The following is a 17,734-nucleotide window of genomic DNA, read 5'->3' as shown; positions in this document are numbered from 1 at the left end:
GAAATTGCTTGCCATTAGATCTTCTCAGTGGCTCGCACATACTAATAAGAAACTATTTTCTACTAGGGCTAAGCCTATTATTATAATAAATAAAATTTCCGTTTACCTATAAAAATTAACTTCTCTTATACAGTCCACCAAAGAGGAGTGGGACAGACCTGTTCTTTATCACACATCATTGTCTCAGAGCCTAGATAAATGAGGTTTATGTTTCTTTCACCTGCAAATGAGATGAACTATTGTTAAAACCAGATTAAAATGTTATGCTAGTAAAACCATAGCACAGAAGTGTGATCAGATGCAATTTGAAGTTGCACAATAAAACGGTTTCATCATCTCAACTTCTGAATTTAAAGATCTAGTACCAGAAGTATGCAATCACAGTCAAAAGAAGCAAACAGATTTATTCTCAATAGGCTTCCATTGATTTGGAGAGATGGAGCAACCCAAGAAATCAAATATTTAGCAGTTTTGGGTTGGCATTAGGACGAACCTCAAGAAATATGAATTTTTGAAGGAAATCTACTAAAATATTTTAACTGTTACCTCAGTGAGGCAAAGGCTAGACTTGTAACTTCAAAAGAACACGGCTTCAAGGATTCTTTCCCAACCAAAAATCAGCAGCACCCAGTCTACCCATGAGGTCACCATTTGGGCAGCCCCCTGTTTCAACCAACTAGCCCTGCTTCTTCTTCTCTATCTATCAGCTCTCCTCTCTCTCTCCATCAGCATGTTCTTCTGTGGCTGACCAATATTCTTAGGGCTTTTGGGTATGCCACGTCGCATTCCAGATTGTTGTTCAAAGAAGAAAGGATTCACACCTTCCCTCAAGTAGACAGGTGCTCTTGAGAGCTTGCTTGCTGAGCTTGGTGTTGCAGTGACACCACTGGCTAAATTATCATCATCAGTTTCACCAGATGGAAAAGGCACCAACTTATCCAACAACCTTCAACACACAAGTGTCTTTCAACTGATCATGGATGCTAGTGTGGCCAATGCGTCAGCAAACTGATTCTTTGTCCACCACTTTTCCCATTTTCTGGACACGTGAGAATAACACTCATCCACGTGAACCCCATGTGCCACACCTTCTGGACATTTTGCAGCCTACTGCCACCCATAGAGAATTTCCCTCTTCTCAAACACCTCTTTTCCTTTAATTTACTGTTAGTTTATCTTTTTTCACTTGAATTTTCAAGGAATTCGGAGCTCATATTTGCGCCAATCCACCAAACTCTGCCAGCTATGTGACTATGTGCCTTGCTGAGAACCTCCGGTGTCCGGCTCCACCATATCCTCATCAGTGCTAGATCCAATTCCTCATAGAGGATGGTTCACAGAATCTCTACTTTTTGTGTGTTTTTGCCAGGAGCTTTGTGCTCCTACCGACAATGTAGGACTAAAGTTCAACAATACATGCTTCAATCGGGCTTCTACAGATTGCACCTCACAGCAGTCCATTAGTAAACTTTCAAAATCGACCCTAGTAGTAAGACCTCTATGTAACACCAAGAAACATGGAATTGGCCTGATTTATTTGGGTTTCCTGATTTATGATTGATTATTACCTCACTTTGGGCTAGCTGCTTTGCGTGATTGTCAGGTTCTCCTCCCCACCATTTGTACTTATTGACTTTAATATAATTGCTACTACATAAGAAAAAAGGAAAAAAAGACAGCAGCCTCATGAAACTTCTAACGACCTTCTGTAACTTCTGCCTGAACTTGATATATCTCCATTGATGAACCACTTCAATTGAGGTTATTAAGGCCATTTCCTCGTAATTGCAAAAAATAGCATAAGTTTATGGCATGAATCTAAGTTAAAATAGTCTTCATATAAGCTTACTACACCTTGAAAGATGCTTTTCCAAGTGTTGATAGTGGTACGTTCTGTCAATTGGGGAAGGTTTTTGGTGACAGGACCAGGACATATCAGAAGTGAGAATGCTTGAGCTTAGTTCTGGAGTTCGAGCATTGAAAGTGAATCCAGCTAGCCAAAGCCCAAGTGGAAGCGGCTATTCTGACCACATCATTAGATACCAAAATAACTTAAGTCAACAAGAAATACATTAAAAAATATATAGACAACAAAGAACACCACATAAACATTATAAGTAAAAATAAAATAAATGATCAACTGAGAATGGTGGTTTTCAAAGCGAAATTTTGAAGAAATATCAAGCTTTCTCCCACTGCAGTCTGGTTGACATCAATTAAGTTATTTAATCCAAATCTAAATTATTAACAAAGAAGCTAGCATAGAAAACCGAGAGAAAAAAATGGTCAAGTGAGTTTTTTTATTTTTTATTTTTATTTCATTTGTTTTTGGATAGGTTAACAGCGGAGTAATGAGAGAGGGGAATGAAGGCTAAAATGGGTTTTTACAGCTTTAGAAAGGGTGATACACTTCACTTGACAACAGTGAAAGAAAATATTTTTTTTTTGATAAGTGACATTGAAAGAAAATATATTGAGCCTGAATTAGTGATGACCAGAAGGGAGGCATAAATAATGTAGAGTTTGCATCAGTTTTTTGTTGTTTTTTTAATCAGTCGATTACATATCAGGCTATTTAATAAAAGCTAGAAGCTATAGATTATATCACAAACCAAAAGCTATAATGTAAATATGTTACAAATATACATGTCAGCGTGAAGAACATTTATATACCAAAATAGATTCAAAATTATAGTTTCCTTCTGTTATTATGGATGGAAGATCCGCAAGGTCATTGGATCATAACTATGGTCCAAGAAGACCCATGAAGCTTTGATGTACTGCTTTCACCAACTTATCATGTGTCTCTGAAAGTGTTGCTATATTAATATTTACCTGAGTGCTTGAAGCTCCTTTTACCCTAATTAGTTTGATCATTCCAAGCTAAGTTCCTGAACATTTTTTATCTAGAAGATTTCCAAGGCTTTTCCATAAAATCATACTTTTTAAGGTATCCCTAATCTTTGAGATAAAGCCCTTGGTATTTCGTGTAGCAGATTGTGAAGATGACACTTCTAGGGAGTAAAAAGCAACCTGCTACTGCTTCACAGAAAACTAATCCATTAAGATTACTGCACTGCCAACTTTCGCACGCTGCTTCAACTTCATGTTCAATACCAGGGATAGACTTCATACATAACTCTAAGGCTTTTCAAGAGAAGAAGGGTGTAGACCATCGGTAGACAGCAAATCTACTAACATGCTATTAGTGTAAGAATCTGTTGTGAAACCCCTCTCAGCCATTACTTGAAGAAGTTCTATTGCCCTTGATGTCTCTTTGTTTCTTAGACATCCTCGGATAATTGCATTATAGGTGAAACTATTTGGTGGGCAGTCACTTTCATCCATTCTTTTGAGTAACTCCCTTGCTTCATCCAATAACCCTTCCATACAAAGTCCATCAATCATTGAAGTATAGGTCCTAACATTGGGTTTTAACCCTTTTTTCGAGAGACCAGAAAATATTCCCCTTGCAAGTTTGAGTTTCCCAGCTTTGCACATACCATCAATGAATATACTGTAAATCACAATGTCAGAATCCATCCTATTACTTTCAATTGCTTTGAAAAGTTTCATAGCCTCATCAATATCTTGATTTTTGCATAGCTTATCCAGCAATGTGGAGTAACTAAAGATATCTGGAATCTTACCATGAGCTTCCATATCATTAAGAAGCTCTTGTGCTGCTTTAAGTCTCCCAACAAGGCACATGCCACCAATAAGAGTGTTGTAAGTTACAGAATCAGGAACCAGCCTCTTAACAGACATTTCTTCAATAAGAATCATGGCCTCATCCACTCTTCTACTCCTGCAATATCCTTTGATCAAGATGTTATAGCAACAAGCATCGGGATGGCAACCCCTCTCAACCATCACATCATAGACTTTTCTGGCCTCATCAATCTGATCCCGCATACAATATGCATCCATGAGTGTGCTATAAGTGACTATATCGGGCTCCAAACCTCTCTGAATCATTACTTCAATCACACATTTCGGTTCAACAATCATTCCTTCTTTACAAAGCATCTCTGTCAACATACATATAATTCTTAGATCTGGTACAACGTCCCTACTCTCCATTTCCTTCAAAAAACCTGAAACTTCCTCCCATTGATACGAATTGCATAGCCCATGAATCAAGGAATTACAGATGACAACATCTATGGAAATACCTTTACCTATCATTTCTAACAATAGATTCAAACCCTGAATAACTTTCCCATCCTTGCATAGACGATCAATGATAGCGCTATATACAACTTTATCAGGCTTACAACCTCCTTCTTCCATCTTCCTAAGCATCCCAATAGCCGCACTAGTATCACCCATTTTGCACAACCCATTTGTTATCGTCCCATAAGTAACCATATCTGGCCAATACTCCATCTCCACCATTGCATTGAACAACTCCACCGCTTTCACTATTTTACCATCAATACAAAACCCATTAATCAGAGTAGTGAAAGTCCTACAACCCGGCTCAAAACCAAGTTTCAAAATGTTACCCAGTAAGGAAAACGCCAAATCCGAGCGGTTCAAGTTGCAAAAACAATTGGTCACAATGTTCAAAGTACAAACATCAGGCATAATTCCTCCCAAGCCCATTTGCTTATATAAAGAAATCACGGCCGAAAAACGCTTCATGTGCGCAATTTTACCTAAAATCTGATTGAAATCCACGATAGACGGCCGGGAACCCATTTGAAGTAATTGATCGAATATGCTGAGGGCATCGTTAAAATTAGTCAGCCTACCATACTTACATTGTTCCCTCACAGATTTCAAGAACTGGGCCTGAGCATATCTTTTTGCTTTTTTAGATATTCTACTAGCACTGATGCTAGTAGCAGAACAAGACGTTTGAGAATGAAGGGAAGCAATTGAAGCAAAAGCAATTGGATAATTTGTGAAGAAAGAAAAAAGGCTAGTGGGTCTGTTAGTGGTACCGTCTTCAAGCAGAGAAGCACAAGGAGAAGCAGAAGCACATCTTGAAGCAGCAGAGACAAAAGCGATTCTCTGCACCAACATCATAAATCTACCAGTTTTCTCTTCCCTAATAACGTTTAGTTTTGGCTATAGGCCGCTTCTGGGTTTTGTTGAGCAAGGAATGCAAGAAAACGAGAGGGCAACGTAAAAGCAAGGAAGCTCGCGGGGTGCTAGCAAGGTTTTTTTTTTTCCTCCTCTCTCTCTCTCTAAACCCTTTCGATATTTAAAAAAAAAAAAAATCACAAATTTATTAAAAATATTTCCTTAATTATTAAATAAATAAAAAATTGAGAGTAGCCCAAGCATTATTCACAAATGGAAAATTATTCGTATAAGCCCTATGCTGCAGTTAAAAAAAATAAAAAATAAAAAAATTTGTGTGGTGTGCTGCGACTACAGGCTGATGCGTAGAATTGTTCTTCACAAATTTATTTCCCAGTTTGACAATGCAAGCACTTGGCGAGAACATTCCTCTCAGTCAGCACAGCAGGGGCCTGGGTCTTCGCCCATTCACGATTTGATTCCCAATAATGAAGAGGCCTATTATATCCAAGAAGGCTCGGCCCACTTCCCAAAACCGACTAGATAACCATCCAGCGATGATAAAGGATAAGAGCAGTTACAATAACGATCCATTAAAGTCTGAACCCTCATCCCTAAGTTTGAATTCGAATAATAGAATGATTTAGAAGTTCTATATAAGAGGAGAACCCAGGTACGTAAAAGAGATCAGATTTTGGAGATTAAAGATTATTCTTGCAGTTACTGGCTTAGGTGTCAGAGGCTTCACATCGAACCCCGAAGCCATCTAATCTTTGATTGCAGGTGATCGTGAGGTGGTGGTGGTGAAACACGTCCACAACAGTTGGCGCCGTCTGTGGGATTGTTTTGGTCTCACACTTAGCGTGCTTTTCACATGCCCATTACCACTCAGTCTTAGGCAAATAGAGAGCATGGAGAAACTTCACAAAACATGGAGGAAAGACTTATAGAAATGAAGGAGATAATAAAGAAACTTTCCACAGAGATTGACTCACTGCGTAAAGAGAATGAGACTCTCAAGTCACGTAACGGGCCATCAGGAGAAGACGCGACACCCAGTCAAGCTAACAGGGTAGAGATAGAGGCAAACAGTTCAGGCGTTGGCAAAGGCCATCAGGAGAAGGAGGAAGCGAAGAAGCTGCACCAGGAAGTACACAACCTGATGGATAAATATGAGGAGATGACCAAAAAGATATGAACGTTCTCTACGGTTGATCAGTTGCTGTCCAACACAAATATACCGTTCTTTGCAGAAATTATGGCAATGCTTCTGCCTCCGAGGTTTAAAGTCTTGTCGATAGACCTGTATGACGGCTCAAAAGATCTAGTGGAGCATCTGGAGACTTTCAAAACCCATATGATGCTTCACGGATTCCTAGGGGAAATTGCGTGTAGGGTTTTCCCTTTAACTCTAAAGGGATCGGTGAGAGGATGATTCGGTGTACTACAATCAAATTCCATAGAAAGTTTTGAAGAGTTGAGCCGGCAATTCTTGACCCAATTCATGGCAAGTAGAAGACGCAGGAGGCCAGTTGTGTACTTACTAAGAGTTAAGCAGAGGGAGGGTGAAAGTTTGAAAGTGTATTTAACACGCTTCAATAAAGAGAAGATGATAGCCGACGATCAAGACGAAAAAATCATGCTAGCAGCATTGCTGGGAGATATTTGGCCAAGAACCCCTTTATGGCCGAACTGGCCAAGAAAACTCCTTTCACTTTACGAGAGTTCATGGACAGGGCCGACGACTTTGTCAACGCTAAAGACACCCTTATCGCCTTGACCGCTCAACCAGAAAGAAGGAACGAACGGGAACTTAAAGGAGAATAGAGGAAAGACCGAGATGGGGGCCAAAAGGCGAAGAAAGACCAACAGGAGTTAAGGAGAGATAATAATTTAAGAAGACATAATGGCGGTTATGTGCACTACTCCAGTACACAAAACGGGGACAAAACAAAGGAAAAAGAACCAACCAATGAGCAACAGACTGAGAAGTACTGCACTTATCACAAAACAAGAGGGCACAGAACTGAGGACTGCTACAACTTGAAATGGGAGGAAGAAGAAATGAGAGGCAGTGGCAAGCTAGAACTCTTGATCGCCTAGAATATTACCCCCCCCCCCCCACAACGTACGAACAATCGGAAGCCTGAGTACAAAAGAAGGAGGAGTGAAAGCCCTAGGTGATGGGAATCACCGAGAAGAGAGAGGAGGACACATGAACCTTGAGACCGGAAATCGAGAGCAAATGATGACCGTAGAAACTCACCCCTCGGTGAAATACATACGATTGCCAGTGGATATGTAGGAGGTGGCCCAACTTGTTTAGGAAGAAAGACATATGCTAGGTGGGTGAGGTATGAGGAAGTTTTTAATGTAGAAAGATTCGTCAAGCAGCCCTGAGTGTAGATATCCCCCACAATTTCTTTTGGCTATGAGGATTGCCAAGGGGTAGTATATCCACATGATGATGCCTTGGTGGTAACAATGAAGGTGGTAAATTTTACCACAAGGAGAATACTAATTGAGAATGGGAGTTCGGCAGACATCCTATTCTGGGATGCTTTCAAGAAGATGGGAATCGATGTGGATCGACTAAAACCAGTACCAATTACGTTAAAAGGGTTCACTGGAGACGCGATACAGCCGATGGGGTCCATTACATTGCTAATATATGTAGGCACATAACCTCATATCGCCACAGCGATGACTTAGTTTTTAGTGGTAAGAACTCGGTCAACATATAATGTAATTATTGGGTGACCCACATTGAATGCTTTGAAGGCTATTACCTTGACCTATTATCTAAAATTGAAGTTCCTAATAAGAGCTAGAATAAGTGAGGTACGTGGCGAACAGGTCGTAGCCAGAGAATGTTATGTGCAGGAGCTCAGACTAGGGCAAGGAGAAGTCAGCATGGTGGGCACTGAGGAGGAGGCATCGCCTTAAATAATGATGACAAAGTTGGAAACCAGAGATGAAAATACCCTGAAGCAAGGGGAGGTAGATAAGTCCCTAGAGTTGGTCACCCTCGAAAAGGATCATCCTGAAAGCCATGTAAAGATAGGGACCAAACTATCAAGAGAACAAAGACAGCTGCTGATAGATTTCCTTCTAAACCATAAAGACGTGTTTGCATGGAGTCATAAGGATATGCCAGGGATAGGCGAGGAGATCATCGAACATAGGTTGAGCATAGACCTGAAGGCACGCCCAATTAAGCAAAAGAAAAGAAACTTCAGTACCGAGAAATACAAGGTAATTGCCGAAGAAGTGGATCATTTACTGGCAGCAGGATTCATCAGAGAAGCACAATATCTGGAGTGGCTATCCAACGTAGTGCTGGTGAAAAATCTAACGGGAAGTGGTGTATGTGCGTGGATTTCACCGACCTCAACAAGGCTTGCCCAAAAGACAGTTTTTCGTTACCACAAATAGACTTAATAGTAGACGCAACAGCAGGGTATAGGATGCTAAACTTCATGGATGCCTACTCGGGGTACAATCAAATCAAGATGAATGAGGCTGATCAAGAAAAGACTGCTTTCATAACTGATTGAGGACTATACTGCTATAAGGTGATGCCATTCGGTTTGAAGAATGCTAGGGCGACCTATCAAAGGTTAGTAAACAAAATGTTTAAAGATCAGATTGGAAGAAACATGGAAGTATATGTTGATGATCTACTGGTAAAAAGTGTGGAGTTTGCCCAGCATGTGGAAGACCTTAAAGAGGCTTTCCAGGTTTTACGATGATATCGAATGAAGCTCAATCCAACGAAGTGTGCATTTGGAGTGCAATCGGGAAAGTTCCTCGATTTTATGGTGTCAAAAAGACGGATCGAAGCAAATCTTGAGAAGCTAAGAGCAATAACAGAAATGAAGTCGCCTACAAACCTGAATGAGGTGCAGAAGTTAGCAGGAGAGGAAGGCACAAGATTGGGATGCCAAGTGAGAGGAAGCATTCACCCAGCTGAAAGAGTATTTGGGTAACCACCATTGCTCAGCCACACCAAGCAAGGAGAGTTGTTGTCGTTATACCTAGCAATGAAACCGAACGTTGTGTTATCGGCCTTGGTATGAGAAGAAGGCAAGGAGCAAAAGCCGGTATATTACGTAAGCAAAGCCCTGAAAGGAGCTGAGACCAAGTACCCAAAAGTAGAGTTAGTCGCCTTTGCCGTAGTAGTAGTAGCAAGGTGATTACAACCATATTTCCAAGTACATCCGATAAAGGTGATTACCTTATCCCCCTTACAAAAGGTGTTGCAAAAACCGGACACATCTAGGCAACTGGTCAAATGGTCGATTGAATTAAGTGAGAATGACATCAGCTACATACCAAAGACCACCATGAAAGGGCAGATCTTGGCAGATTTCGTACCGGAATTTTCAAATTTCTGGGAAGAATCCCATAAGTCACTAGAGAAGAATCCATGTCAAATGTATGTGGATGGATCATCCTGCTGAATAAGGGGAGGAGTTGGTGTGTACGTGGTGACAAATGGAGGAGGAGAGTCATACCATGTAGTACGATTAGACTTCAAAGTAACAAACAACGAAGTTGAATACGAAGCGGTGCTCGCCAATTTAGTAATAACAAAGATGTTAAGGGGAGAAGAGATTGAAATGAAAGCATACTCGCAGGTAGTAGTCGAGCAAATCACTACGGAATACCTGGCGAGAGGGATTAAACTCATAAAATATCTCCACCAAGTTCAGGAGCAATGCAAATACCTCAAGTACTTTCAAATCAAGAAAATACCTCGATGAGATAATTTCAAAGCTGATCGTTAGCATGAGTGGCTTTAGCAAGGCAGGAAGTGGCGTTGTCGTGGAAGGTTGATCTACGAACGATAGCCAGTCCAGTAGTAGGAGTGGAAAATTTACAGATTGGAGAGAATATGTTGGGATGGGCTAATGATATAAGGAAGTATTTGGAGACAGGTGACCTACCCCCATCCTGGGAAGAGGCAAGGAAATTAAAGAGTAGAGCCACTAGGTTTACTATGGTAGACGAGGTGCTCTATAGGCGGGGTTTTTCAAACCCATTATTAAGATGTGTAAAAAAGGAAGAGGCAGAATACGTAATGAAGGAAATACATGAGGGGATATGCGGAAGTCATTTAGGAGGACGATCATTTGCCTCAAAGATTGTAAGGGCAGGATATTGTTGGCCAAACACGCTCAAGGATCCGAATGAGTTTGCTAAAAGGTGTGTCTAGTGTCAAATTCATGCACCAATTCCAAACACATCTCTCGAGGAGTTGCAATCTATAACTTCACCATGGTCATTCGCCCAATGGGGAGTAGACCTAGTAGGCCTTATGCCTCCTAGCAAAGGAGGAACCAAGTTCATCGTTGTGGCCGTCGACTACTTTATGAAGTAGGTAGAGGCTGAGACAATGACAACGATAACAGCTCAAAGTCTGACAAGGTTCCTATGGAAGGTAGCGGTATGTAGATTTGGAATACCACAGTGTATTATTTCTGATAACGGAAGGCAGTCTAATTTCAAACATTATCGCCAATGCTGTGCGGAACTAGGAATCAAAGTCAAGTATTCTTCCCCAGGCCACCCTGAGGCAAACAGGCAAGTTGAAGCGACTAATAAAACCATCATGGGGCTACTGAAAAAGAAGATGGGCGACAAAAAAGGGTTGTGGGCCGATGAGCTCCCAGAGATTTAATGGGCTTACAGAACAACACCAAAACCCTCAACGGGTCAAACACCTTTCACCCTAGCTTATGGAAGTGAGGCAATGGCACCAGTGGAAGTTAGGTTACCAAGCTACAGGAGGGAAAACTTTGATTCAAAAGCAAACATAGTAGGGTTAGAAGAAAACCTAGATCTATTGGAAGAGATAAGAGTTGACACAAAAGTCAGAGTTGCAACTTCTAAAAATAAGGCAGAGCAATATTTCAACAAGCGAGTAAGGCTCAGATCTTTCAAAACGGACGACTTACTGCTGAAGGAAACCGGTGTCACCATGGGAGAAGAAGGGAAATTAGGCCCTCGATGGGACGGCCCTTATGTTATAGTAGCAAGCTATAGACCGGGAGCTTACCACCTCAAGGATGTCGTAGGGCGTGAGCTACCTGCACATCTTTTTCACCTTTTCTTTGGATTTTTTTTGACAAACTCAAAAATATGGCCAAGACCTAAAGACAAAAAAGTGAAGTGGTTGAGGGATCTCCCACTAGCATAATAATTAAAGGTTAAGACAGTCGAGGGATCTCTCGTTAAACAGCTTCTCGCCAAAAAGGTAACGTGGTCGAGGGATCTCCCACTAGCCTAATAATTAAAGGTTAAAACGAGGGATCTCTCATTAACACCTTCTTGTCAAAAAGGTGACGTGGTTGAGGGATCTCTCACTAGCCTAATAATTAAAGGTTAAAACGGTTGAAGGATCTCTCGTTAAACACCTCGCCAAAAAAGTGACGTGGTCGAGAGATCTCCCACTAGCTTAATAATTAAAGGTTAAAACGGTCGAGAGATCTCCCGTTAACACCTTCTCACCAAAAAGGTGACGTGGTCGAGGGGTCTCCCATTAGACTAATAATTAAAGGTTAAAACGGTCGGTTAAACACCTTCTCGCCAAAAATGTGACATGGTCGAGAGATCTCCCACTAACCTAATAATTAAAGGTTAAAACGGTCGAGGGATCTTCCATTAATACCTTCTCGCCAAAAATGTGACGTGGTCAAGGGATCTCCCACTAGCCTAATAATTAAAGGTTAAAACAGTCGAGAGATCTCTCGTTAAACACCCCGCCAAAAAGGTGACGTGGTCGAGAGATCTCTCACTAGCTTAATAATTAAAGGTTAAAACGGTCGAGAGATTTCCCGTTAACACCTTCTTGCCAAAAGGTGACGTGGTCAAGAGATTTTCCATTAGACTAATAATTAAAAGTTAAAACAGTCGAGGGATCTCCCATTAACACATTCTCGCCAAAAAGGTGGCGTGGTCGAGGGGTCTCCCACTAGCCTAATAATTAAAGGCTAAAACGGTCGAGGGATCTCCCATTAATACCTTTTTGCCAAAAAGGTGACGTGATCGAGAGATCTCCCACTAGCCCAATAATTAATGGTTAAAACGGTCGAGGGATCTCCTGTTAACACATTTTCACCAAAAAGGTGACGTAGTCGAGAGATCTCCCACTAGCCTAATAATTCAAGGTAAAACGGTCGAGAGATTTCCTATTAACACTTTCTCATCAAAAAGTGGCGTGGTTGAGGGATCTCCCACTAGCCTAATAATTCAAGGTAAACCGGTCGAATGATCTCCAATTAACACCTTCTCACCAAAAGAGGGACGTGGTCGAGGAACTCACCCACTAGCCTAACACCCAAGGTATGAACAACTTCGCCTAGTACTTAAACTATGAACAACATTATGTCGATATCTATGCGCAGATTACCAAGAAACAGCAAAGTGTGCTTATTATCCGATAAACAAAATTCAAAAGGAAACAAGGCATTAAGATTTTTTGGTAAAGTCTCATTAGTAATATAAGGAAGTCCCACTGCATAAAAAGCTTCACAAAAGTTAAATGAATCCCTCACGGGGTACAAAACATTCAAAATAGGCAAGTCTTATGAGGGGCGATGAAAAGCGTCTGGCATTTCAGTCCGACCTAAGAAGTCACAAAAATGAAGGGCAACCTCACTAGCCTGAATAAACTTCCACTCCAGAGTATGCAGATTTCTTGTGGGTTCCCGAAGAAGAAGCTCACGAAGTTGTTTGACACCCAAATGGAAGCCTATACCCTAGGCTCGTAATCGAACCTTGGGGGCAGCAGCCAGCTGGGGAAGAACCCGATTAAGGTCTTTTTGAGAACACTCTAAGGCAGGGCCCAATTCAGCCAACTTTTGCTCCAGGATAGCAATCTTTTTCTTGGTAGACTTAACAACTTCATCAAGCTGAAGATATTGATGGTCGTTGTTTTTGAGAAGGCCCTTTACCTCGGCCAAGTTTTTCTCAGCTTCAGCTTTCATCCCTTCGGCCACCCCCAGCTTTATGAGTAGCTCCCGTTGTTCGTTTTTGAGAGAATCAATGCAAGAAGCGTAGTTGTACTTGGACTTGGTTAATTCTTCAATCTCTACCCTTACACGACCAAAGCTGGGGCCAAGTCATCTTGCTCTTTCAAGGCAAGCTCCACCTGAGCAACCAACTCATCTCGCTCTTTCTTAAAAGCCTCTACCTGAGCATCTAAGTTGTTCCTTTCTTGCACAACTTCCTCTGTTTGATTTAGGCAGGTGGCAAGATCATCTCGCTCTTTCCTGATTGTTGCTACTTCTTGACAATAGTGATCGGCATCCGCGGCAGAATTTGCCAACTCCTCCCAGAGTGAAGCAATTTGGGCACGAAGGGTAACCAACTCGCCATCAGATGAATGGGATAGAGCCTCAAGCTGGGCCAATTGGTTCTTATCGTCCTCGAATTGTACCCTATCGTCCGCCAAAAAGGGAGAGAGGGAGGGGAATGCATTTAAAATATGTTCTTTAGAACTAATGATCAAGGCATTAAGTAAAAGGAAAACGAGTGCGAAGGGAATACTAGCAGAAAAACATTGCGAAGCTATTGAACAAAAACATTGATGACCTCCACTCAGTGAGTATGTAGGGATGCCGGGGAAATTAATGGATGAGAACTTGAGGAACCTCTCGAGTTGATGGCTAGTGAGGAGACAGTAGCAAAATACTCCTGAGGGAAAGTATCTTCAGTTGGGACAAACGAAGGAGCTCTGACAGGTGGATCAACAAGAGGACCCAAGTAGTTTTCAACTTTATCCCTCGCCCCAGCTTCACCCTGGTGGGGAACAACCTGATCAATTGCAAGATTCTCCTTGGGAGATGACAAAGATGGCTCGCCATTTCCTCAAGGAGAAACACTAAATGGCGGGGAAGGAATCGAAACCCTACTGCCACTGGCGAGGGAGAGGGCTAGAAACTTCAAAGGGCAAGTCAGGAGTAACCCCACCAGAAGTTATAGAGGCAAGGGGGAACTAGACATTGTTCTAACTCTTCAACACACTCCCCTCCTCGCCGTGTTCCAATTGGGGAAGCTTCGGAGAAACATCAGAGGGCCCAGCAACGATCGATGAGAGCAAAATAGTAAAGGCAGAGAAGCCTCAAAAGGCGGGGAAGCTGGAAAAAGTGGATGGAGGCACCTTAAGGAGGTCGGGATTCAAAATAAGAATATCCTCTTTCACTGGAGTGTTATCACCTTGCTGTTGGAAATCTTCATCCGACGCAATTATGTCTTCGAGATCCTCTTAGGCCAAGGACATGACGTCATTCAGAGAAAGAGTTGGTGGATCCACGAAGGTTGCCATAACACTCATTTCCTCCCGAGAAATGGCCAACTCAGTGCTTCCACCTACCCAAGAGGTGGGTTTACTCGGCAATTCCCGAGAAGAAGTCAACTTAACATTACCAACGGCTTGAAGCATTGTCCCACTTTTTTTTTTCTCGAGGAGGTACTAATTTTATACCTCTACTCGGTGCAGAGGAAAGTAAAGAACCACCTTTGGATGAAATGGACTCATCTAAGTGAGGCAAGATACGCGCCTTCTTAGGTTTACTTTGTTTCTTCCCACCTAAGCTAGGGCGTTTCTTCTTTCTCAAGTCACCCACCAGCAGGGGCACCCAAAAACTCACGTCCTAATATGTGGGCCTGACTGGGAACCATCAGGAACTTCTCAATGTTACTGTGCGTCAAAAGCACATCAGGCATAAGTTGGGATGAGCCTGAGCCCATGAATCTACCAACCTCACACGGGCCTCCTCGCGTGGGGAAAGAATAACCTTGAAGTCATTCCTATCGGGAACAGGAAACTAGCATGCCCTAATAGGAAACTCCCAACTAAGAGCTTCATCGGTGGGAAATTCCCAACCAGAGACAGTAAGCAAGAAAAATTTGTTGGTCCAATCTTTCACATGCGAATACTTGCGCTCTAAATCAACCAATGCCCTACGGGCTCTAAAACTACAAAGATTCTCCTCCAAATGCCTAAACCCATGAAGGGACAAAAACTCACAGGCTGTTAGGTCTGGGTACTCATCGCCACAAAACACAAGAAACCATCAAAGCCCTAGGACGTCTAAAATGTCGTGAACTAGTCGCACGAAGGGCAATCAAAACCCATGCTGAACATAGCAAATAAAGGGCGACATAGACGGCCATACCTTTGGCATCAATAGCTTTCTGGTTGGGAGTAGGAGCCCTCATTTCGACAGAGTCAGGAATGTTGAAATTGTTTTGAGTATTCTCCAGTTCACGAGAGGTAACGGTTGAAGACCAGCGAGAGCTCGCAAATATGGACGTCGGAGGAGCAACGACAACTTAGGGAGAGGAGTCACAGGGTGGTGGAGGATCAGAAGCAGAAACCACTCCCCTACGTTTGAAAGAAGAAAAAGCCATGGAGGAAGGAAAGAGAACAAGAACTAGAACTAGAACTCAAGGAAAGCGAGCAAGAATTAGAGCAAGAACTCAGAGAGAGAGAGAGCAAGAACTCAGAAAGAGAGCAAGAAATGCGAAAGAGATAGAAGTTTGAAAAGGGAGGAAAAATGAATGCCTAAGGGGCATTAAATAGAAATTTACGTGAAATGGCGGTTGGCATGCCCGAGGAATGGAGGTGAAACAGTGCCCTGACACGCCTCAAAAACTAAAACGACGCTTGGATTCAAGTCCCATCACACCGAGTGCAATGAGACTTCGCGGGATAACTGGAGAGGACATTCCTCTCGATCAGCACAGTAGGGGCCTGGGTCCACCCATTCATGATTTGATTCCCAATAACGAAGAGGCCCATTAAATCTGAGAAGGCCTAGCCCACTTCCCAAAATCGACTAGATAACCATCCAGTGATGATAAAGGATAAAAGCAGTTACAATTACGATCTATTAAAGTCTGAACCTTCATCCCTAAGTTTGAATTCAAATAGTAGATATATCTATTATCATTTAAGAGACATAATGGTTCAAAAGCTCTATATAAGAGGATAACCCAATACATAAAGGGATTGATTCTTGCAAATTAAAAATTATTCTTGCAGTTATTGACTTAGGCATCGGAGGCTTCCTATCGAACCCTGAAGCCATCTAATATTTGGTTGTAGGTGATCGTGAGGTGGCAGTGGTGAAACATGTCCATAACAATACTTATTATTAGAATTTATTTAATTACTCAATTTATTTACACCTCTAATAATTGTTTTATTAAAATACATTATATATTATTTTCTTTAATTATCTTCTAATTTGTACTTCTAGCTTAGCTGATCATTAGCTTATATCGTGACCCATAAATTCACCCTTATCATTCATTATCAATTATATGAAATTTAAGAAAATCAGCGCTTTATAAAATAAAAAAAATGAATTAAATCTAATTATCTTAAAAAATATGAAAGGTAAGATCCTCGTAATTTTTTTCAACGTTTCATATTGATTCCTTTATTTCAAATCGGCCGTTAGATAGGGAAGTTGTTTAACACTGATATTATGCAAATTTTACGATATTTCGCACTTTTTTCAATTTTTGTAAGGAAAACAATAAACCCACCGAGATTTTTTCCGGTCCCGATAGGTGTTTATTTATTTATTTAATGATTATTATTATTATTATGTTGTGAATTTTTTATTAAATATATTTAAGTACACAAAAAAACGTATGGAAAAAATCAGGAGAATGTCTCTTGCTGTAGCCCGATCGTTTTTGTAATTAGTTACCCCAAGTTACTTTTATTGTTTAGATTTCTTTTTTTAAAAAAAAAGGTTTTTTTCATATTTGGAAAATGCCACGTGCACACAATCTTTTTTTATTTTATTTTATTTTATTTTATTTTTAAACACCAATAACTGGTTTTTAAAAAGATAAAGGCCTACCTACCGACCATTGTTTCTTTGATTTTTTTAGGTGAATAGTAAAAAAGATAATATATTCTACATCCATCTATTCCTTTACGATTTTTAGCTCAACGCCAACAATATTCATAAACTGGCAATGAGAAAGCCTGGTTCCGAATTATCTACTCCTTTTTCCCAACATATTTTCTTTTTAATTCTGCTGATAGCATATGTTCATGGTAAAGTCAGTGCCCTGACAGTGTCCAAGGCATTAAGATGGGTTGAAAACGAGTGTTGGTGTCATTTTGCCTTACCGAATTGTTTCTTCTTAGATGTTAAGATGACAAAATCTTCACAGCCAGCTTTCACCAGCTTTGGCATACTGAATAAAATGATACCTGTGAGGGGTAGGATCTCTTTTAAAGACATCGTATTTTTGAGCCAAGATTAGCCTGATAGAAACAATCTGGAAACCAACCTTCTTCATGAAGAGCTAGAAACAGGGCAACCAAGAAGATAGACATCTTTCTCATATTCACTTTTCTTTTTCAACTTGGAAAACCAAAAACATAAGCGTTATGGAAATTAAAAGGCCTAAACTTTAAATGAAAACTAGCAGTTTAATTACATATATTTCTTATACAGTAAGTTTGAGTTGATAGCATGTATTATTTAGTTTTCATTTGATACCGTGTCGGACATACCGCAGGCAGGAGTCATGACCAATATTCAAAATGACAAGAACCAGGGCGAGAATGCTGCAAGATGTCCTCCCCCACAAAATTATTTTATGTGATTTTCATGCCCACGAAGATTGAAGATGGTGTGGAAATTAAAGCTTATGAAGCTGAGTTCAA

The 17,734-nt window shown here is 41.0% G+C and overlaps 1 protein-coding gene across 3 annotated transcripts; it reads right to left on the bottom strand.

Annotated features, from left to right (window-relative positions):
• Positions 1–1,871: 1,871 nt before the first annotated feature.
• On the bottom strand, positions 1,872–5,149 carry LOC121260618 (putative pentatricopeptide repeat-containing protein At1g12700, mitochondrial). 3 transcript variants are annotated; one of them, XR_005939756.1, is made up of 2 exons: positions 2,836–5,149; positions 1,872–2,023 (listed from the first exon to the last, which is right to left on the bottom strand). XR_005939756.1 is itself a non-coding variant. In XM_041162556.1 (1 exon), exon 1 carries the CDS (start codon positions 5,032–5,034, stop codon positions 3,142–3,144), a length of 1,893 nt encoding a protein of 630 aa, XP_041018490.1. In that variant the 5' UTR covers positions 5,035–5,149; the 3' UTR covers positions 2,671–3,141. The 3 variants fall into 3 exon arrangements, 1 of the variants encoding a protein (XP_041018490.1); XR_005939755.1 differs by having other exon boundaries at positions 3,034–5,149; XM_041162556.1 differs by lacking the exon at positions 1,872–2,023 and having other exon boundaries at positions 2,671–5,149.
• Between the last annotated feature and the right edge of the window lie 12,585 nt (positions 5,150–17,734).

Source organism: Juglans microcarpa x Juglans regia, chromosome 4D, assembly GCF_004785595.1.
Source record: "Juglans microcarpa x Juglans regia isolate MS1-56 chromosome 4D, Jm3101_v1.0, whole genome shotgun sequence".
In the NCBI taxonomy this organism is placed as follows: Eukaryota; Viridiplantae; Streptophyta; class Magnoliopsida; order Fagales; family Juglandaceae; genus Juglans; species Juglans microcarpa x Juglans regia.
Note: the sequence above shows the minus strand (reverse complement) of the source record. Positions and strands in the feature narration are given on the sequence as shown.